This window comes from Pygoscelis adeliae, unplaced genomic scaffold, assembly GCF_000699105.1.
Source record: "Pygoscelis adeliae isolate BGI_AS28 unplaced genomic scaffold, ASM69910v1 Scaffold179, whole genome shotgun sequence".
Taxonomy (NCBI): Eukaryota; Metazoa; Chordata; class Aves; order Sphenisciformes; family Spheniscidae; genus Pygoscelis; species Pygoscelis adeliae.
The window spans coordinates 1,922,100-1,944,909 of NW_008825612.1; the positions used below are offsets into that span (position 1 = coordinate 1,922,100).

Below are 22,810 nucleotides of genomic sequence, written 5' to 3' on the forward strand. Positions count from 1 at the left end.
CGCCTCGAAGGGTGCGTGGCCGCACAGCATCTCGTACAGCAGCACGCCCATGGCCCACCAGTCTACGTCAGGGCCATACAGCATCTCCTGCAGGATCTGAAGAAGGGATGGGAAAGAAATATCAACCCTGAAGCTTCTTAAACTGAGCAGGGGAGGAAAAAAGATTTGGAAACATTAATGCAAAAGTTCTTGCTACATCCTAACAGCGCTCTCTGCTAGGCTGGCTGTATGTCCAGGAACATATAGGTGATCTCAAGCTGGAAACCCCCAGATCAGCACAAAGGTACATCAGATGCATTAAACAAGGGCTGAACTAGCTTGGCTGCTCACAGGGTCACCTGGGAAACAAGCCCTTAGAAATGATGCTAGGGCTTAGCAGGAGGAGAAGGGGCATTTCAGCAAAACTGGCTGAGCCTCTGAAGCAGCAGAGCAGCCACGTGTGCGGGTCGACATCGCCTCTTCCTTGCCTCTGGGAAGGAAATGCTTACCCGGCTCCAGCGGCAAGGCTTTCAGCTGGAGAGGGGAAGGAGCGCGAGTGTGTGCGAAAGGCACAAACACCAACCACAGACAAAAATTCAGTTCTGTTGAAGAGGGATCTGAAACCCTGTCAGAACATCTGGCAGCATCTGGAGGGCAGCTGTTCCTTAAAAGAGGTGTTTGTTAATTTTGTAGTGAGACTGGGGAATGACAGGGAACAGGAGGAGGTAGAAAAAGGAACTGGGAAATGAGGGAGAATTCAATCTCCTTTCAAATCAAACTGGGCCAGTATCTGTATGTGCCTCTCAAGATTTTTGCAGCTGTGCCTCCATTCTTCACCTCATGTTTCCTAAAGAAAAATATAGGCTTATCTTGGTGCCTATAGCAGCCTGAAGGTTTACTCATGCTTTTCTTGCACAAGGGACTGATAATACAAGCATACATCTAGGAGGAAATACCTTGCACCCAGCAGTCAAATAAGGTGTAGCTAAAGACACCAGAGAGTACACTTGCTGTTCTAAAGCTAACCTATGCTTCTCATATTGTGACCAAGTTTTCCTGGCCAAAGAAAGGTTTCCTGTACCTCCGGAGCGATGTAGTCTGGTGTACCACAGAAGGTGGCTGTGGTAATGCCATTGTGAATGCCCTCTTTGCACATCCCAAAGTCTGCCAGCTTGCAGTGACCCTCGTAGTCCAGCAGCACGTTGTCCAGCTTCAAGTCCCTGCAACGAGAATTGTTCACCGAGTTGCTACGTGCTTGGAGCAGCCCCAGCACAAATGGAGGCAGCGTCCCAGGCCTCAGAAGCTTAACCCGTAAACTGAACAAGCCTCATCATCATAAAAAAATAAACAGAAGTCATGCAGGAGGGTTTTTCTTTTGCTTCATCTCTTACAGAAGGGAGGGAGGAACAAACATCATTCTTCCGAACTGCATTTAATATGGGCAGGTGCTATACGAGTTCACCCACATGGCTTTCCAAACACACCACAAGCCTGGCTGGCAGAGCTCCCGCTCATTTAGCTCTAGGACTCACTGGAGCAGAGGTTGCCAGAGCTGTCAAATTGCGTAACGATGTTATGATGCAGCAAAATGCACCGCATGGGACATGCTCTGATTCAGCAAAGCGCTGCGCTGGGAGCACACAGCTGAAGCCAGGGAGGTGTGCAAGACCTCTTCAGAGGGGCAGCAGATCCCCTTTTCTCCTGAGGTGTGAGGGGTTAAGTCCCAGGCTTTGCTGTATTGTGGCAAGCCTGACTGATAAACCCCACCTGGAGCGTTATCCAAGTTGAGAAGAAAAGAAACTCCCTGCCGACACCACGCCACATGAGCAGGGGGAACCTTCGGCCAGCATGGGATGCCTCCATCATAAGGCAAAGTCTTCAAGTCCTCCCAGATGTATCGATTCCAGCAGGACTGCGCTAATGTAAGAAGTGAATGTCCCCCCTAGTGCTCATTGGGGTGGGGACCTCCTTGTCACTGTCACAAGAGACCTGCAGCCAAACAAGCTGCAGAAAGGCTCATTTTCCCAATACGTCACCTCTAACAGCCTGGGAGCTCCTCATCAAAAGCAGAGCTGCCAAAACAACAGAGCCCTAACAAAGCTTATCAGCTTGCCTGACCTTGAGATTGTCTGAGGGAATAGCCCGCAGGCAGAAGCACTGTCAGGAACATGACCAGAAAGCACGGGGTCATCTGCAGACTTAGGCAATGCTTTCCTAAAAATACATACCAGCTCGTAGCACCTCTGTTTTTCAGCTGCCAAACAAGCTCTAGGCACCGTCACAGATGGAGGAAAGGAGCTATGATGGGAGCTCTGTGCAGTACGAGTAGGTCACAGTTAATTTTTTGAACTGTCTCAGGTACTGGCCCAAGAGTTGCACGGAGCCCTCACAGCAGCTCTGAGGCAGGGAAGTGTTACCATTGCCATTTTACTGAGATGGAGGATGCCTTATTGGCCTAGACAAAGCCACTTTCAAAGTCATTCAGATGCCCAGATAAGGATCAAATAACTAAATACACTTGAGGGTCTCAGGGCCCCTTCATTAAATCCATGCTGGAACTTGATCTATTTTGCCCTCTGGTTGGACATCTGTTTCCCTGGGAAGGGGGAACAGTGGGGAGGATGGCAACATAGATGGTGGCATCTCCATATCAATATGAAAACCTATGGGTGAGCTGAAATCTGAATCCAGCTTGATCCTGTTCATCCTCTGTCTATGATCTTAAAGTGAAAATCAGGTGGTCAATCGCTCTGTTGTGCACTGGCATTTCTACAGCCCAGACCACCACTGGAAGCTTCTCTGGAGCTTGAGACAGCTCTCCCTCAACTTCAGTGTTGCAGTGGAAAGATCAATGACACGTTGTGCTAGACAATCAGAACCACCTCCTGTCCTAAAGAGGTAAGAAAAAGTATTATTAGCCTCTTTTGAACAGATGAGAAAGCAAGGAATAGAGGGTAAGAAATTTTCCCGTGTCCCCCAGAGCCAAGACTGAACATTCCCTTCCTGAATTCCAGCTCCAAATCTTAATCGCAAGATCATACATCCTCTCTCTTCAACTTTAACATGGCATGGCAACACAAGTCAGTAAAAAGCCCTCTGCAACAATGCTGCCCTTCCCAGCAGGTCCACCAGCTATCTGGTGGCCAGTGAAATTTGCATGCCGAGGACAGTGCCCACGCCTGTCTTACGCTGCAGTGTTTGCTCTGGGTGGGATGCTCAGCAGAAGACACTTATTTTTCCCCTTCTGAGAATCAAAAACGGCTGCTAAGGCATGTGGGCAAAGACTCGTCCTGGAAAGGCTTTAGGCGAGCACAGTGAGAGGTATTGTACGTGCTCGCCCATGACAGTACGCCTTCAGCAGCAGTTTACAGCCAAAGCTCCTGTTGCTCTTCCCTGTGGTTCCTGGCAGAACAGGGAAGCCCTCCAAGCATGAAGGCAGGCCTTGTTTCCAGGAATCTGCAATGATGTGGTTGAAATGCGCAGTTTATTCTTGGCTCGGCTTTAAATGCAGCAAACACCTTTTCGGTCCTGGGCAGGCCTGACTGTTGGGGGGTGCCCGTAAAGGTGGAACTGGAAGGGGAATTTTGGTGAACCTGCTTGGAGATCCCCATTCCAAACCTCCCCTCGCTCCCCAAAACATCCGCCACATCCTGCCATGCTTTGGGAATACCTCAAAATACACCTTCCTTATATCCGAGCCAGCAGAAACAAAGTCACGTACATTGACTGAGCCAGCAGGTTACAGTCCTTCATGGAGAGCCTGAAGAGCAGAGGCAAGGCACAGCTATGAGGCAGGGCCAGCTCTGCAGACCAGATCACCAGCCACTCTGCCGCTTCTCAGCCTCTGCCCCACAGGACATGCTGCAGAAAGCCCGAAATCCCCGACAGCTGTATAATGCATGATGCTCATCATCAAGATGGCAGGAGCTTCTGCAGGTGCAAGAGCACTCTGTGCTTGCTGCGTCCTCCTAGAGAGCCTCTATATATGTAAGAGCCATTAAATTTAAACTGTCTGCCTCTCGCTGAGCGAGTATTTTTAACTACCCAAGGCAAACCTCCAGCCCTTTGGCTTCTCTACGTTGCACATTAAACCCATTAAGAGCGCCTGTTGTCTCCTTCTGCAGTTGGGATACCGGCTTCTCCTAACTTCTTTCCAGCAATGTGAAATCCAAAACGTACATTTTCTATTTTCACATAACCTGTAACGTGACATTAATCTGCTCTCACTTGCTCAGGCGTTCTGGCTATGTGCAGATCATTTTAGAAGAGGACCTCCCATGACCAAACAAGACTTCTCAATGCTTTTCACTTGGCAAGGCCACAGAAGATGGCCCCACACGTTCCCCTTGGAGCACGTCTCGTGGGCCAGCACAGCAGCAGGCTCAGCCACGTGGCTCTTCTCCGGCAGCCCCAAAGGATAATTTTCTGGGAAATTCATGGTTTGGTCTTGTGTTTGAGCATTTGTCTCAAGCAATCCCGTAATAAGCTCTGTACTTGCTGCTCGATGTTGACAGGTCTCCCCACGTGCCATACCCCATGAACCAGCACAGCCACATGAGAGGAAAAACACTGACAGGTTTCCGAGATTTACAAGGAGCTCTTCATTTTTGCAGCAAGGATTCTGGGAAGCTGATGAAACTGGAAGTCATCCAGCTCAGAAAGGCCAAATCTACCTCATTTCCTTAATACTTGCATTTTCCATTCAGTATTTTTAGCAGTTCGATGAAGCAATAACGGCAGAGAGGTTTTCTGAGGGCTGCATTTCTAAGGTCCTGCTGAGGTTCTGCCTTTCACTGGCAAACCTCCACTGGAAAACAGGCTTCATCCCTACTCAGAAAGGCAGCCTTTGTCCTCGCAGGCAGCTACAGCACAGCGGCTTAACAGCCTCCGTTTAGTCTAGACCCAGAAGAAATGACAAAATGAGCTGCTTCAGCGCAACTCGCTGGAAGAGGTGTTCTTTATACATCTGCCGCTTGAGTTTAACATTTGTAAAAAAACCAAAATTACAGTTGCAGATGATCCGGTCCTTTTCTGAAGCATCTGTGAAATGCGATTTCCCTGCACCAGGGAGTTTCGCCAGTGAATAGCTGTTATACACATACCTGCCACTTGCTCTACGTCATCTCACTCGTGATGTAGAATCTATATTTGAAAGGATGATGTTTGGGGTTTTTTTTTCCTCTTTGGTTTCACCATGCTGTGTTGTAAGGGCTGTGCATGTAGTAAGGATCTTCTTTGCAGGAGTAGCGGTGGCAGAAACTAGCTTCCGGTTTCAATGCCTCGGTTTGAGGTTCTCCCAGGTTTGGTAGTTCCAAAGGTCCGGTTTAAAGCTCATAAAAGCCTGCTGTTCCCATCTCGACGCAAATCATTTAGTCATGAAAGATATAGGTACAGAGCAGTGGGAGCTAGCCACAAACATAGGTGTGACTAGTGTAATACTCCAGCCAAATATAAAAAAAAAAAAATATATATATATACACACAATTAAAAACAAAATCCCCAAACCTGGAATTAGCTAAATTAATAATTTTGGCATTTCTGAAAGGGAAAATTTTGCTTTTTCAAGTCTTCAGCACGCAAGGCCTCTGGAAACACCTTTGGGGTGAGCAAATGTGCATTCAAATCCCCTTTGCAAGCAGGGAGTAGATTTTGATTTTTCTCCACCTCTTCTGCTGAAGTCATTTTACCTTATAGAAATACTGAAATCTCCATCACGGTGGAGAAAAATGTGTTTCTATTGCCTGGTCTGGTAGCCAAAGCAATATATGTTTCCAACTCCTGCTCCAGTGAAACTGTAACTATTTTTTGTAAAATGAAGCAACTTCAACAGAGGAGAAGGAAAGACATACAACCTGCGGAATAGCACAGTTGGTAAGATAATTATTGAAGAGAGAGGATTCTTCAAGGTGGAGGCCTTGCTCCAAATACAGGGGACAACAGATTTAAACCAATATTTTTATTAAATAAGGAGGAGAACAGATGGAGGTCTCAGTTTTATGTAAAGCCCTAAATACTCATGGGACGCTAATATCGTTTCCCATTTTCCTTTGCATTCATTAATAACACCCAAACCAAAGTATTTTGTTTTACTTGAAACCAACACTCTCTTGAGTTGCAAAAAAGTTGCAAACTCAGTTTGCAATACAACTGCAAAAATACAGTTGCTTTAACAAAGCCCTAACAATTATTTTGGGCCCACAAAATCTGAAACAATTTTCTATCTTTCTTTCCACACCAAATTTTGGAGACTCAGCTACGAAACTCAAAGCAAATAATTATTTTCACAATTCCATTCCCACCGGCTTTGGACTAGGGACCTCCACGTTTTGTTCCCAAGATTTCATACCACTTTGGGAATTGAGGCTATTTCCAATCCCGTGTGCCTTGGGTTGTAGAGAACTCACTTAAAAATTCCTTCATGGAAAATGGTTCACATCTCCCACATTTGTCTAATAACAACCAAACATCATTTATTTTTATGGTCAAGTAAGTTTTTATAACCAGAAACCCTCATACTCACAGCATCAAGGAAGAGTTAAGCAAATTTCCTAAGCAGTGGAAAAGCTGAGTGTCAGCAGGCAGCAGTAAATACAGGCCGAAGAAGATACCTGCAATATATTCTACCAGGACTAAGACGTAAAAACCCAGGCTAAGCTGCTGATATTTGCTTAGTTGCTACCACATCTTTAGGGTAGGGGGAAAATATTGAAATCACAAATGAAAAACCAGGTTACTGGCCTTCGAAAAAGGGAGCCACAAAGCAAGATCAGAAAAAGATCGAGCTGCACCGAGCTGGAGGAAAACAGTTTGAAATCCTGAGTTTTGCTGCCAAACAAGAGGACGAGCTGTTGTTCCCTTCCAGCCTCGGAGGCTTCCTCTAATTCGACTCCTGTCGTACCTTTCAAAGAGGAAAATCAGGATGGCTGGAGCTTACAGAGGGTACCCTCTTGGGTGCAGAACCAAACGAAGAACCGGAGGTAAGACTCAGCCCTGTTATACAGCATATAACCAGTGTGTAGCCACTTACACCGCCACTTGGGGCTGACGTGCTGAGACGGAAAGCGTTGCTTTATGCGCCCACAGCTTCACAATGCAATCCCCAAACCCTGTGGGATTTAGTCCATGCGCTCTGTCCTTCCAGGCACAGAACGAAGTAACGTCGAAATACAGCACAGGGACTGCAAAACATAACTTCAACTCCTTGTTTTCTTGAAAAAACATTCTCTTGGGTAAAGAAAATGTTCCTTCTAGTTTCCAATCAACTTCTGAGGTGCAAACCCGCTCAGACCACCAGCATGCACGCAGACAGCCCGACTACGGCAGGTGTACTGCAACTTGCAGTGCAACGTAACAGGACAGAAATGAAGGGGAGATCTCGCCAGATATTTGTAATTCATAATTAGCAGAAAGTAGGAATGAAACATAGCAAGGTGCCCTTTTGCACTGTCCTAAGAACGAGAAGTTGTTTTCAAAAGCTGACCATGCTTAAGTGTTTAGGGACCGTAAACACAGCCACAACAGCTCCAGACTGAACTTCTGCATCTCTCAGAAACAAAGCAAAAGCAGAAATGTGATCTAATGATACAAAAACCCAACTCAGACCCAGGATAAGTGGTATGAGCGAGTGAAACTCCACTGAAAATTAACACTCATTGCTAGGCCGTACAACAGGAGACAGCCACCTGTCCTTGCCAGCTGCTTTGTGCAGCCGTGGGAGGCAGAGGAGGCTCGTGAGGAAGGTTGATCCCACAGGCATCTCAGTACCTGAGCAGTCCTCCAGCCAGGAGCCCAGCACCATTCCTGGGGATTTTACGGCCTCATCCCACCCCAGCACATCCTACAGACTCCGCAGAGGGCTGCGGAGGGGGAACGTGGCAGAATATAACAGAGCCTCATGGCTCTTCTCTGCTTCACCTAACCCACCCACACTGGCATGCAGAGCACAAACCTTTTGAAATGCTCTGCACCCGTGTGTTAGGATAAAGGCATGATGGATTACAGCCACGCAGCCTCCAAAGCAGACTCTACCTCTCTTGCAGACACCACGATGGTATAGAGTGATGCAATATCGACTCGTGCCCGGGGTCAGATAACGCCAGAACACGTGGCTGAACTTCTCTGAAAACTCACACCAGAGCACACAGCCAAGGACCGCTCCGGAGCGCAAGGTCACGGGTGTTTGAATTTGTGCAAGACAGAGGGAGATCCTCATACCCACCTGCATCTGTGCTCTTCAGCATGTCCAAAGGCACTCTGTATCGGTCTTACGCACTCACAGGGATATGTCTGACTAAGCTTTAAAATACATTCTTGCTCTGTTGCTTAGGCTTCAGACTAAACTCTGATTGGCACTTTTATCCAGAAGCGCTCTGTTATTATATATTAATCTTAAAGTCGAGCAGCCCTTCAAGCATAAGGACATGTTTCTGCAAGCCATATGCCTGGGTTAAGGCAGCACCATGGGTTTTTTGGTGGAGACGGGCTGCAACCCAGCGCTGCCGGCTCCCCATCTGCCTGACCCCTTCCTGCTGGTGGGCTCTCTCTGGAACCCGGTTCCCCAGACCACATCAGAGCATTGGTCCCCTCGCGGCGCTCCCCGGGCTGCTGCTCTGGAGACGAAGCGGTGCCCAAGGCGTTGACTTCTCTTATAGCAAAGGAGCTGGCATTACCCAGGATCCAAGACACCTCTGATGGTTTGAAGTGCCAGCAGTCCCACCTCCCCTCCCTCTGGGCACTTCAGAAAAGCATCTGTGGAAGCTAACACAATTACCGACATGATTTCATTGCTATTGAGGTGAACAAGCATGATTCATCCTCCAGTTAAATTAGAGTGGTAGGCTAAAGTATACAGGCATAGACCAAAAAAACCCTCAGCATACCACAACAGATAATCACAAAGCTTCCATCGCGTTAGTGGGTCTGAACCCGAGTGGTACAGACCCAGTGGGACCCCACGGGTGCCCTGAGTCCCTTCAGGGTCAGGCACACCTGTAAGCTTCCCCTTTATTACATGCACGGCAGCTGTAAGAGAGCTAATGATAGTTTCCAAAGGCAGCTTTACAAGGGCAAAAAGACACTCTTGTGAAATGGGGCAGCCGAGAGCTGGAGCCATTACTGCTGAAACACAGACGCGCTGGAGATTGCTACGTTGGAGTAATCTCAAAGATGGTGCAATCCATATATATTTATATGTCCACATTTGTGTGCGTACATTTTTTTATATATATGTACATATAATAAATATATATTATTTGCTGCACTTTTATGTGGGACTCTAGTCAGGAAGGAGGAGTTACACTTCAGGTATTTCCTCGAATCCCAGAGCAAACGTCCTCCCATTTACTGTGGGAAGGCGAGAGGTGCAGAGAAAAAGGCTTCGTGTCCAGCTCTTGGTATGCACGCCACGCACTCCCTCTCCGGATGAGCCGCCAGCCTAGTCCTGTGATAGACTCCTTGGTCCCACTGGGCAGCGACAGTGGAATTTGCTGGCCCTGAAACATCACTTGCTGAGTTGCTCCCAACAGAGCTTCTATTTTACCCTTGCCAGAAAAAAGAAGGAAAGAGAAAAAAAACCCCAAAACACAACGCTTCTTTCTGTGAGTCCCCTTGCCTGAAATCTTCAGAGGCGGCGTACGACAGACTTGAGACCCAAATGCGTGAACAAGAATCAGGTGTGGACTTATGACTGACAGTGCCAAGAGACATTAAAAAGCATAAGCCTGTCATGTCACCTTGACAAAAACAGACCAACGTTGATTCGAAGCCTGGTACAGAAATTAAAATGAAATCAGGCTTGTGCCCGCAGTACAACACGGTCTCAACACTTCAAGATGGAGTGAAAGAGTTACCCAAGATTAACCATCACCAACTGCCCACAGCCCACCGTAGAGCTGCTCGAAGGTCCTGTCCCAGCTCCGAGCTGTCCTGGTAGGGTCAGGGCAGGACTGCGTTGCTGAAAAGGCTTCTCTTTCCACCTGCACAGAGTGACACGTCCCAGTTTCACCACTTCGTGCCACTAAGCCTGCCCTGGGGGAATTAGACAGTAGCTCACACCAAAGCAACTCTCCTGCACTCGCTCTCACTGCTAATCTCACAGCTGCCGTGAAATCCACGCTCCCCACACTTGGGAGTCTTAGGAGGAGTGTTTCACTCCAGGAAATAGCAAAGGAAAAAAAATAACAATAAAGGTGGCCCTATCCATCATGATCATGTGTGCAGACCGCCTCTGGCAACAGCTCGGGCAGCAAACAAACCTGTGCTAGCACTGGTAATGCCAGCAGGGCTTTGTGGGGAAGAAAACACTCCTGCACTGAACCCGTATGTCTAATCAGGTAGACTTCTCCATATTCATCCGATATGGATAAGATTCACTTTACTCTGAGCCTGATCCTGAATCCAGAGAAATCAGCCAAAAAAGTCCTGTCAGGTTCAGTCAATTTTGGATTAGGCCCTTAGAAAAAAAAAACAAACAATTAATGAACCTTATTGAGACTCTGAATTACAGATCCAGATCCATAAAGCTAAGGCTATAGGTGCTAATCTCCTTTCTATAATGGAATGAACAAATCTGAAGGCAGAAGTACTGTATTTTTAGACAGGATTTTTAAAAGCACTTTGCTTTGGCCTGTAAATTTCCAGTGCCCAATTTACTATTAACTTTTGAAGGAGCAACATTGGGCCAGCATGGATGCTTTTGAAAAATCTCACCATCTGCACTGAATTTTTATGCACACGGCAAAAGAGCAGTCTCTGTGCTAGTGACACACTGTGGGCACAAAGCACACAGGCATCCCAGTACTGCGTAGGAAGCGGTACTACCTAGCCCCCCTTGGAACAAGGTTTAAATATATTTCCTAGGAGATGCTGTCTTGAGAGTTGTTTCTTAAAAAAACCTGAGACCTTCACTGATATCATCGATTCTCTTTTCTCTAAGACTCCTGTGAACTTGCGGGCAAAGTGCTTTCCTAACTGCTCTGATCTCTCTGCTTCTCACCACAACAATCACTTAAATAGCAGTCGTGAAATCAGATGGAAGCGGTCTTTGTAGGAGCCTAGCAAATGGGCCATTATCCCAAGATTTAGTTTCTCATTTCATGTGGATTACTGTTGCTATTCACTCATTACAGGTGATTCACCCAGGGCTGTGTGAAGCCCAAGTATCCTGGATAAGCAGGGCAGAGCCAGGTGAAATTCCTGGCTGGGCATGCCGAGCTCTCTGCAATCCGGCTCCCACTTCTGGGGAGTCCTCCCAAGCTGCCTGCGTGCAGGAACCAGTGACATTGAGCTTTGTGCCAGGCCAACAGGGACAGACTAGATCCCGTGTGCCACCCCAAATGCCATACAGGCAGCAAACAGACCCCAAACTGCCTGTGAACGATGCTGGCAGGTATTGTCCCCATGTCACGTCAGGTATTTAACCCACGAGTCTCTTTGGTCAGGGCTCCCTCTCCAGCTAGCAGAGGGAGACAGGTGCTTTCCCAAGGCAGTTCAGCCCCTCTAAAATTGGACTCACCAGCCGGCAAGGTTATCCAAGTTCCCAGATTAGGTTAGTTAGGCCTTAGTTAGTTGCCCGATTACAAGCAAAGCAGAAGTAACTTAGAGCAGGAGTCAATCAATGCTCAGCTGACATGTTTACCATGCACAGAAAGCTGCCAACTCCCTTGTTCCTGTAATGTATGAAACAAATTAATCAGAAAATGAAAATAAGCCCTGTCTTAACTGACACCATCTGACACCCAGAACGATAGAAATGGGACCTGAATGAGGAAGGTCTCTCTTTACACTGCTCACCTCTTGAGTTTTTAGCCCACAGATGTGTCAAGTCCCTGCATGAGATCCACTGCAACCCAGCTGGCATCACCCCAGTCTGCAGCAGGGCACTTTGGACCATGGAGGAGGATACCCAGTGGTACTGTGTGTCTCTGGGAACAGGCCTCCTGGCATGACTCAGCTTTCTGTGGTACCTCACTAAAAGATTGCTTTCCAGCCCAAATATTACAGTCCTTCCTGCAATAAACAAGCCAGCCCCTCCACGGGCATCTACACTACAGTCACATCCTTGCAACACGAAGAATCAGCACCCCTTTCCTTTCATCACCCAATACACAGAGCGTCAACTCCAGGGGACGGAACTGGGAAGTTTGTGTAAGGGCAGCAAAGGGGCATTTTAAGGACAGGAATGGCAATAACGACTAACTTCAGCATGCAGCAAGCTCCAGCTAAGATGGAAATCTGGGGGTGTTACCCACGACTAGCATGTGCCTTTCAGTTGGCTGATTCAGAGTCAATTCATGCTGTGACTCTGTGTTCACTCTTCTTTCCAAGACCAGGACGCCTTGCTTACTGGAAGGCAGCTGCGACAACTGTTCTTAACTCACCCTTTTTCAGGCCAACACTACAGACTACAGAACTCTTGGATTTTACTATTTTAACTGAAGAAGATCTGAAGCTGTTGGTTCCCTCTCGCTTACACAGGCCTTGACTATATGCTTGAGTATAAATCCCTTGATTATAAATCCCTTTCTGCAGGAAGAAGACACCAAACCTCACTGAAACTTATTTCTAATCTAGGGAGACAAGAAACAAGAGGCAAACCAGACAGAAATCTCTGCTGAGAGGTGTGATGACACCACACCAGATCAAAACTCAGAATTACAGATTTTGCATCTAAACCTCCCATGTTGACCCAGGCCAGAATTGCACAACAATACACATTGTCTATCACAATAAAATAGTCAGTCAACTTGAAGGCAAGATGTTTTTCAAAAAACTCCTTGTCTGTGCTTCCTAAAGGTACACTCAGGTGACATCTAAAGTGCATTGGTTTTTAGCTCATGTCCTCATTAAAGTTTAGCACATTCCACCTACAAGGCTATATTTTTATTTTGTGGCAGGAAAGCAGTTCTTAACGTTATTGACAATTCCAGTGGGTTCAGTCATGAAGTACTTCAAACACATCTACACAGTCAAGTGCCGCTACTCTTAGACTGGACTGCTGTTTTCAGATACTCTCCCCATGAATAAATAATTGATTGAGGGCTAATGGAGGACCACAGAGGCCCAGGGGAAGCAGAACAACTATTTACTGCCCTAAGAAAAAGGAACAAAAAGTGAATTATTTTAATTTTAACATGCTGAAATGTATCACCCACAAAAGATACATTAAAGCTAATGAATTCCTGGAACTGTTGTAGATGGGCTAGGCAGACAAGGAGCAATAGGTGACCTGTGTCCTCTCTGCACTTTGGGGACATCATACACATGTGGTTTACCTGTCCCCCATTTCTGTTCTCAAGCAGACTTCACAGTGCTTTACTTTACAAATAGTTTACAAACCTCTTCATGATTTTGCATGAGAAATGATTTCACGGTAGGGTTGTGAGAGCAGAGAACGCTGTATGGGGGATGATGGTGCGGGTGCTGCAGCATACTTTGTGTTAGACTGTAACAGGAAAGCAACCACACCATGACATAGCAGCCACTTTCACATCAAGATTACATCCATGTGCATTGGGAACCAACTTTTAAACACAGGGTGACTTTCACTTCCCACCCCACATTGTCCCTGTGGTGACTTGGGAAGCACCTCAGTGATACAAATGCAAGCCCAGCTTGCTCCCTCTCCAGCCGATTCCTTATTTTTGTACTACTGGTTTTGAATCTCTGCGTTTCCATCATGCATGCTTGTGTCTCCACAGCCACCCCTGCTACCTGGAACTCAACCCTTGGGCATGGTTCTCTGCCCCGAGACCAAGTGCTTGCTGTCACTCCTGGCACCACCGGTAACCTTCACCATGGCTGGAAAGACTCAAAACAGAAAACGCCCAACAAGACGACAACCCTTATCAACAGCCTTTCATTCCCCCACAGCAACCAAAGCATGCTCCCAGAGCGGCTCTGCCCAGACACGGAGCGAGGGCAGCTGACACCCAGTATGATGTTTGGATGCAGCAGGCTCTGCCCCAGAGCTAATCCAACCTTCAGGGATCAGGCAGCAACACTTTCTGCCGCACATCCCCAGACGAGCCTGTATAGCAGATTTCTTCGCCAAGTGCTTCTCCACCCCAGCTTTCTGTCTCAAGGCAAAACGCTCTACAGCTGACAGCTCTGGTGCCCACACGGCGCCTTCATACCACGGACGTCAGAGCTCCGGCACTAGTGACATTACTCAAACACACGGTGACTTGCTGTTAAACCCAGCAGCCGAGCAAGCAGAGCTCCCCTTTGTCTTTGGTTGCCCTGGGCAGCTGGAGCTTTTTCTGGCAACTGACTAGCAACCCTGTGGCTTTTACCTCATGTGCTGTGGATTCGGACTTAGCTTCTTCTTGCATCTTTAAAGGAAAGTGTTTGGGTTTAGCACTGGCCAGCCACTACGGTGCCATCAGGGCTGCTTTTTAGAAGCTAAAGACAGCAAGGTCCCTCTTTCCGGTGATTTAAGCCTTCTCCTCCAGCAGCATGGCCACATTGCTTTCCTACCTGAACCTGTCCTCCCACGCCCTGTCCCATCTGTGCTTTTCGGGGCAGCAAGGGTGCTGTGTGCTGGGTAGGCATGGTGCCCTGCAGGGAGGTGCAGCGATGGAGGGGGAATCCAGCACTTCCCCAACGTGCTACAACCAACCTCAGCAGCAAGAGGAAGGCCCTGTGCATGGCACAGCTGCAGGCTTCGCCCTCGGCAGAGGACAGCACTTCACATTACTCGCGTCGCAAGCAGTTATAGGAATCAAGAGATTTCCCGGGTTGCTCTGCCCAAGCTGCATCGTGGCTCCCTGCGGTGCTGCCACAGGACTTCAGCTGGCCCCTGTCCTCCCTATCGCACCCCCTAGTTTTTGCCAAACTCCAATGCATTTGTTCGCATCATGCAGTCCCCTGCTCTGCAGCACTGTCCCCTTACACAGGCTGAGCCATTCCTAGGCTCAAGTACCACTCAGATGAGCAAGACTGGAAAAATCTTCCCCCACTCCGTGAGAGTCCTATATTGGCCTGTTGTTGGTATAAGCCACAGACTACTTCATGACTTTCTGGCACCCACAGTCTACATCATCAGCCAGTGAGTGGGATGGGTCATAGACGCATGAGAGCGCCTGGGCAAAACCGCAGAAGGGTTAACCCTGCAGTGGGCTGAGAGAAAACACAACCGTACAGAGGGCTCTCAGAGGAGCCAGAGGCTGTGACTCACCGGGAGGGGCTGCACAAAAACAGGGCTTTCAGCGAGGCCCACAGGAATTTCTTTAGGGAGATTCTTCCCCCAGAAACAGGCGAGGGAAGGCGCCTCACCTTTCCCATCAGGGAGCGGATCCGGTGACTGCCCTGCCAGGAGGGGAATCGCTATTGTCCGGCCCATTGTTTCCAGTTTCCATAAAAACGGGATGACAGGAGACTAATTGCTCCACTGGAGGAAAAAAAAAAAAAAAACCACAAAAAAAAAAAAACACAAAAACAAAAACACACAAAACCAAAACAACAGTCTGGAGTGACCGAATTATTTTGTAGACTGTTGTTGTTTGGGTTTGTTTCCATCCTGGCTTAACGAGCATTAATGACTTCAGTTGCAGGAGGATGGGGGGAGGAAAGCCATTAGGGTGAGAACATGATCCACACAGACACCTCTCTCTCGCCCAGCACACACTACTGCCCCAGACAACGTCTGCAGCCCTGCCAGCAATAGGGCGTTGCGTCTGTCCGTCTGTCCCTCCTTCCTCCAGCTCATCAGAATGAGGAAGGTGGCTGAGAGCAAAGGGAAACGTTAAGTTTTCCTTTTTAATCTGTCTGACTGGAAGTGCCAGCCTCCCCGCAGCTTGAATACTTCAGCATGTTAGCTATGCTCAGCAGCGGCTCCAGAAAAACTGCCATCCCTTCTCAGTGGCAGGGAAACAAAGGGAAAATGTCCCGAAAGAGCGGATGCTCCAGGAGAAAGCAGTAGAGCCCAAAGCCTGTAAAATAAAGTTTGTTTGTTTTGTTCGCAGAAGTCACACTGAATCTTCTGAGACTACTTCTGGTGTCCAGAGAGACAGAATGAAACCTAAAGCCAAGACATGTAATTAATACTGAAATTCTTCCTTACATAACAGTGCCTGGGATGCAGCCACTCACTTGGCCAACGCTGTCAATGGCCCTGCCAACACAGGCCTGCGAGCAAGCGATGCCTGTTATACACACATATAAGTGGCTACAGGCATCCTTACATACTCAGTGTGGGCTTCAGGGAATTAGGGATCAGGAGCCTATGGGAATTATGTGCTCACAGCTATAAGCCAACTCTATTGAGGGACAGCCATCTAGCCGGACGTGTCCCCCAGGGAACAGGAGAACAGCTTGAACCACTCCAAACCACAGCAAGGTCTCAAGGAAGACACAAGCAGAGCAGAGTTGGAAATATTAGGAGCTTCCCTGGAGAAGAGGTGAAGAATTTCAGCACGAGTCTGGTTGTAAGAAAGCGAAGAGAAAGTAGACATGGCTCTCAAGTCAGTCAAACAATGACTTCAATTAACCTGTCCTAGACATGACAGAACATGGAGATACCCAATACTCCATGCCACATTTAACTCGTGCAGAGGTAACAGCTAGGCCTCCAGAAATCGTCGTTTGACATCCCCTACCTTTCACACGTCCCCAGTCCAATGTCGGCTTACTGGTTCATGGCAGTAGTTGGAATTTGCTGTCTTGCTTCCTGGCCAGCGGGGATCCAGAGATGCCACCAGCTGATGCTGGGAAGCAGCATCCAACAGCTCTGGCAGGAACTTCTCCTGACTGCCCTGTGGCTTGGGGAAAGTCATCAGTCCTAAAGGACCCCAAAGGCAGCTGTGACTGGAGATGATGAGGTGCAGTAAATAGGGCAGGCTGCAAGACAGTTTTCCATTAATTTTATCACACAAAATACCTGTCTTTCCCCCTGGGGATATCCCTGTCAGGGTAGTCACCAATTTGAGTGAGCAGGGCAATTTCGCTAGATCAAAAGAGCATAGGGGGCGTGCAACACAGAGACTCTCCGCTCATGAATCAGACTTCAGCCGACTCGAGCCAGACATCTTGTGGCTTTAGAGGTTTGAAAGCTGGTCTCACTTTGCTCTGACTCCTTTCCAAAACATCATGATCTCCAACAAGAAGCACAGGTAGTATTGCCTTTCTGAAAGCAGACAAGAAAGTATCTTTCCAGCGGCTCAGTCACAGATAAAAGCTGCCTATTTAACAGATATGGTGCAATAAAGGCTTATTTGGGCATTTTCCCTTTGTGTAGGGATAGGGAAAAAATCGTGAGTTCAGGTATGAGTTACGCTAGTCCCATCTCAAACCTACCACCAGCAGTCTGGCTGCCATCGATCGGCCATCACAACTTTGACATTAACTCTGCAGTTCAAGGCGTAAGTTGAACCGGCTGAAGCTTCGCTGACTAACTGCATCCCAAGCAGCACAAAGGAGACTGACAGCTATAACCTTCCTGTGGGGGTTGGCCCTGGCCCCAAAGAGACCCCAGCGGGAGTGGGACTGGCAGGGCTAGCTCTTGCTCCATGCTCTACGCTGATGCAAAGGTAGAACGGCCAGGCAGTGCCACTCTCTGACCTTCACGGTGGGTGGGCTGTCTCTTTGGGAGCTTGGCCAGCTGGCAAGAGTCAGAGCAGCTCCTTGGCTTTCTCATTTATCAAGGCTGGGCAGAGGCAAGAAGCAGGAGCCAGCTGCCAAGATTTTTGCTCCCTTCTGTGCTCAACAGTGGCTGAAGGTAGAAATTCTGGCTGTAAAGCTGCTGTTTGGGCACCAGGTTTCAAACTAGTGATATGAGAAATACTGAAATGGGGAGCTCCAGCTAGAAAGAATGGTTATAAAGGAAGAGAAAAAAAATAATTAAGAGAAGGTGCAGGCAATGGCAAAGGCTGCATTAAGTTGACAAGATTGTGTCAAAATCCCCCAAAACATAGATAAGCATACAGTTCCTCAACTTATGGTCAAGAGATACTGACAAACAGAAATACAAAGCACACTAATTCAGCTTTTAGGCACAAGTCAACAAGGACACAGGACCTTGCTACGTTTTCACACTCAGGTAAATGTCAAAAGGAACGTAACCAGATCCAGAAAAGGGAGAAGAAAACCCAAAGCCCGCACGTTAAATGTCACACATCAGCTCAGACTCTTAACACAGGTGCCACAGAGCCTGCATGCCGAAACGTGCTGCAGCCTTCCTACAACAGCATACACAGGCTTATTTAAAAGCCCACAAAGAGTTTGAAGGGACCACTTCCTACCGCCCTTCTACCACACAGGTTTGCACATGGAATAATTTCCCCCTGCTACCTTGCACTGCTAACCCTGCTTTTCCCAATTTCCCCCCCATCCCTTCTGCCAGCCCCCTTCCTTTTCCAAGACAATAAACAAAGAAGCCATGACCCACTTTGGCAAAGCACCACGACACTGCTGCCTTCCCCGAAACAGTGTAGATCAGAAATGGTTCAGATACAAACATTCACATCCTTATTGGATGGACTTTGCCACGGCAGTATGCCTGGATTAGAGATTTAGCTAGTAAATAACCTCTCCTAGCTGGAAGTAATTTTCCCGATTCAGGAGCACTTCTCTGCTATGCTGCTGAGAGATTTGTGAAAGTGGCTCTAGATGTTAATAATAAATTGTGCTTGTGAAACTTTGATTCAGAAGAAATCAGCCCAGAGCATGGAGCATCTCTGGTTTTAATATATAACACCTTGTACATGGTTGAGACTTGAAGGTTTGCTCCCGTTTCCATTGTTGTCAGCTGGAATACCGCCACCTCCTTTAGTGAAATAATAATCAGGTAATACAATTCTGAGACTAAATTGTGCCTTTAGGCACAGCCTCATAAAAGGGGAGGATCTTGATCCTATTAACAGCAAAGGTGTTATGACTCAGAGGCCAAATGATGAGTAATGCCTTCCCCTTGCTCCATGGGAACAGGCTTTGCAGTCGGCATCCTGGCCCACACCAGCAGCTAACTACAAACCCCAGCACCAGCTCAGCTGGCACGCAGAGGGCAGAAGCAAAGCTGTGCCCGCCGTCCTGCCAGCAGAAGATGGAATTTTCTTCCACAGGAATTCCGAATTGTAAAACAGACAACTATTACTGCAGTGTTACCGTGTAATAGTTGAAATTTTCTACTGCCTCATTATTTTTAGTTTATTTCTGCATCATTACAGGCAGCTGATGACTCTGAACTAGAATCTAAAGACAAGGTGTTACAATTGCATCACTGATACTAAAAGTTGCTGGGTGACTTTACAAAATTCCTGTTTGCATAAAACCAGAGTACCTACATGCTCATTGGCATAAAGAACAAAATCTAAACATTGGGATTGTTGGCCAAGGAAGCATCAGGCGCTGATCTCGCTGCAGCTAAAAGAATAAGTCAAGTTCTCCCTGGATAGCTACGGCAGTTGCTGCAGGCCAAGTATGTCAACGATACTGATTTTCTCATTGTCTCCCTTACATATATAGTAGCTTCACCCGCTGCAACACGTCACGTTGGAAGAAATCTTCCATTTCAGCAAGTCAGAGGAAGAAGATGCGACAGCATTTCGTTGGCATAATCTTTGTTTTAAAAAAATTGTACAAAACATTTATTAAGGTTGACAGAGACCTTTTCCTCAGCTATATATATCAGCCTCCCTAATGCTAACTCAGAGGTCATATTCGCTGACGTTAATATTCCTCAATTCGAGGTGGGTACAAAGATCAACAAAATGTTTGGATTAATGCTGGGCAATTCTGGAGACCTCAGAGCAGAAGTTTTCAAAATTGGGTCCTTAAAATCATAGGTCTGAATGCCCGTTAAAAGTCGGATGAGCAGTTCTGGCTAAAAAGGTAGCAATGATATTTAGGGGCAGTTATGTAAAATTTATTTTAAAAAACATCTCAAAATTTATTTCAATTGTTATTTTTTCTCCTTCTCATGACCTTCACGCCTTTAAAAAAAGAATGGAGAGGGCAGGAAAGGCAGAAAAACAGTCTTTTTGTAGAAAAGACTGTTTCTTAGTTTCAGAAGTTCTAACCTAAATATTCCCAGGTGCTCTGGGACTTAAAGATTGAGTCTAATTCTGGGTTCCTTTCTTTAAGAACTTGGCTGCAATCGTTACACATAGCTATTTCTTAAATTGCGTCTGCATGCTTTTTAATTGTGAAATGCCTCCATAAGGATGTGTTAGTCACAAAAAGAATGACGGCACATAAGTCATGTCTAATCACTTATCCCTTCCACAGATGAGCAGTATTGCTTATTTTTATTGCACCAGTACCAGAATTCCCAACCAACACCGAGCTCTCATTTCAAACATTCAGTAAAGGAGAGTCCGTGCCTGTAAGAGTGTAGTACACAAGTTATTACATGCAAATGTAATACACGCTTCTCCAAAAGGAGAAGAAGCATGAAAGTACGAGGGACTTGCATTTAGGTAAAGGTTATCCAGCCTTGGGGCAGGTGGATGAACTAGATAAACTCTTGAGGCCCCTTCGAGCTCTGATTTTTAATGACTTATACAAACTCATTATGTGCAGGGTTTGCAGGTTTCAAATCAATCCCTTTAAATAACCATAAAGGAAAAGTAGACACTAGCAGAGCCAATAACTTCTGTAGGCTATTCAGTAGTCCTTAGTCATGTGGAAAGTTGCATTAAAGTTCACAGACTATATACAGTGGAGTCAATGGGGCACAGAGATCTGATATGTGGATCTCAAAACAGGACTGCTCTTCGTAAGCATAACTGTAAATCAGGACTAAACTGTCCTGCACAGTGACTGATTAAACATGACATGGAAACGTGAGAGGCTGGGTTTTTTTCTCTGCACTTTCCATTTGATCAAGTGCAGAGAAACAACACTTTAAACACTGCATGCCAGAGGCTGTAAAAGAGCCCAGCTTGCAAGCATGCAACAACCACATTTGAGTGGAAAATAATGTGGAAGATGCACTGTCTAGAAGCACAAATCAGTCTACACGAGCTGTTGACTGTCAGATAAGATAGCCACAGACATTACTACACTTCTGACCCTAAGAGACATTCCTTTACATTTTCTAAAGCTGAATGAAGTGCTTCCAGAGACTCCAGCATGAAAATTTCTCTTCTGCACTAAGCAGTTGTTATAGGGACAGGGCTGTTGGTATGCTATTCTGTGCCAATTTGCAGCTTTTAGCTGATTTGCTTCACTCATTCACCGTAAAATCAACTTATTTCATTCTTTCCACTGTTCTCATAACATAGCATATCCTTCATTTTGTCCTGCTTATAGATATCTACTCTTGTCTTCGGGGCCCTAATCCAGGAAAGCGCCGAGCCTAGGAGCTCTCCTGAATTGAGGTTTTGAAGCAATAGGGACCAGATCCCACAGCTGAGGTTATGGTGCTCCAGAGAGTGGAGATTCACACCTGTTTTGGCACTGGCTGAGCTGTTTCCCCACCCTCTCCTCTCGGATGCAAACAATATGCCTCTACCTGCATGCAGCCAAACGAGGGTGGGGAAGAGGGAGACATCAAATACAGCAAATACTACCGACAGATGCATCTACTGTAGCACATTCAAGCAAAAACTTTCAGAAAAGCTTAAAAACACCTCATTAAACAAAAGATTTATCTTTATTTGCGAAGAAAACAAAGCTATGCATAGCACTTAAGCAAACCAACGGTAATCCCTGGATAGCCCCCCCAGCCAGCCAGTTTGCCTTGCAGGGCACTGCTGGTGTCAGTCACAGATCCAGTTCAACTGCTAATTTACCTCCCTGGGGAAAGCTCCTTGACTTCAGGGGAAACAAGATCTGGCTTCAGATGTGAAAAAGGGCATGAGATGAGAATAAACAAAATCACCAGTTGCCAGAAAAAAACCCAACCCAAAAAACAACAGAGAGAGAACATGAGGGATCCCATGTCTACAATGTCTTGACCCATGGAAAAAGCAAACAGCGTAAGAGTTGCTCTGTTAACAGTGGCTCTATGTAATTAGGAAAGGCATTCAGCTTCTGTTTTCAACATGTAATTTTTAATTGATTTTTCTGAAAGGAACTTTAGTGTTGTTTCAGTTAATAAGAGTCTTTCCAGCAAAACTGGTCTCTGAAAAAGGCTTATGTAAACCTTCCTCCAAGTGTCACAGGCTTATTGTTTGAATTGGCAGGGAATTAACCTGCTCCAGAAAACTCATTCCCTATAAAAGCCAACAGTCACGAGAGACACAGCTGCAGATCTGAGGGGTCTCCTAGACTAAGGAAAGGTGATGATTTCAGAGACCTGGCTAGTATCCAGCAATCTTTCCAGATCCCAGAGGAGACGGAGCTTTTCCCTGTCATACAGGGCACCACACACATGAAGGTGATGCTTTCAGATAACACACAGAAAAGTAAACACTTGCTGTTAATGAGCCCATCATACTCTCCCCAAGAGCTAGTGTTCAGCCCCAAGGTAAGACCATGTTCTCATCTGGATAGCTGCATAACTATCTTCTGCCTTCTAAAGGGACCATGCATCCTATTACACAGGATAGTGTAGTCGCCCTGTGACTACAGTCAAGTTACGGGACCTACTTAATAGTTTGCTGCTTTTTATCTTGGCGGCTGGTGCCACATCAGAGCATGGGGACTCTGCACACCATCCCACGTTCAGAGGTGTGACGGAGCACAAGCAGACCCCAAACATCTCTAGAAGGGCCAGTTGCATTAGAAATATCAATACAGATGCAAAGGCAGTGGAATAAGCTAACTAGCACAAGCCCTCAGGATAAAAACAAGGTTCTTCAGCCAGCCAACAACCAGTCCTCCCAAGCTCTCCAGCCCAGCCTTTCAGCTCATCTGGCTCTTGATCAGGTATATTACCTACATGCTATACTAT

General features: G+C 46.8%; 1 protein-coding gene across 1 annotated transcript in view; it reads right to left on the reverse strand.

The window, feature by feature from the left end:
- PRKCH (protein kinase C, eta) overlaps nt 1-22,810 on the reverse strand; it is a gene marked incomplete at its 5' end in the record, with an annotated part of 122,916 nt that overhangs the window by 19,214 nt on the left and 80,892 nt on the right. Inside the window, 2 exons of the mRNA XM_009332751.1 lie at nt 4-96; nt 1,061-1,199. Of these exons, the coding sequence (XP_009331026.1) occupies nt 4-96; nt 1,061-1,199 (232 nt within the window). The remainder of the gene's footprint in view (nt 1-3; nt 97-1,060; nt 1,200-22,810) is intronic.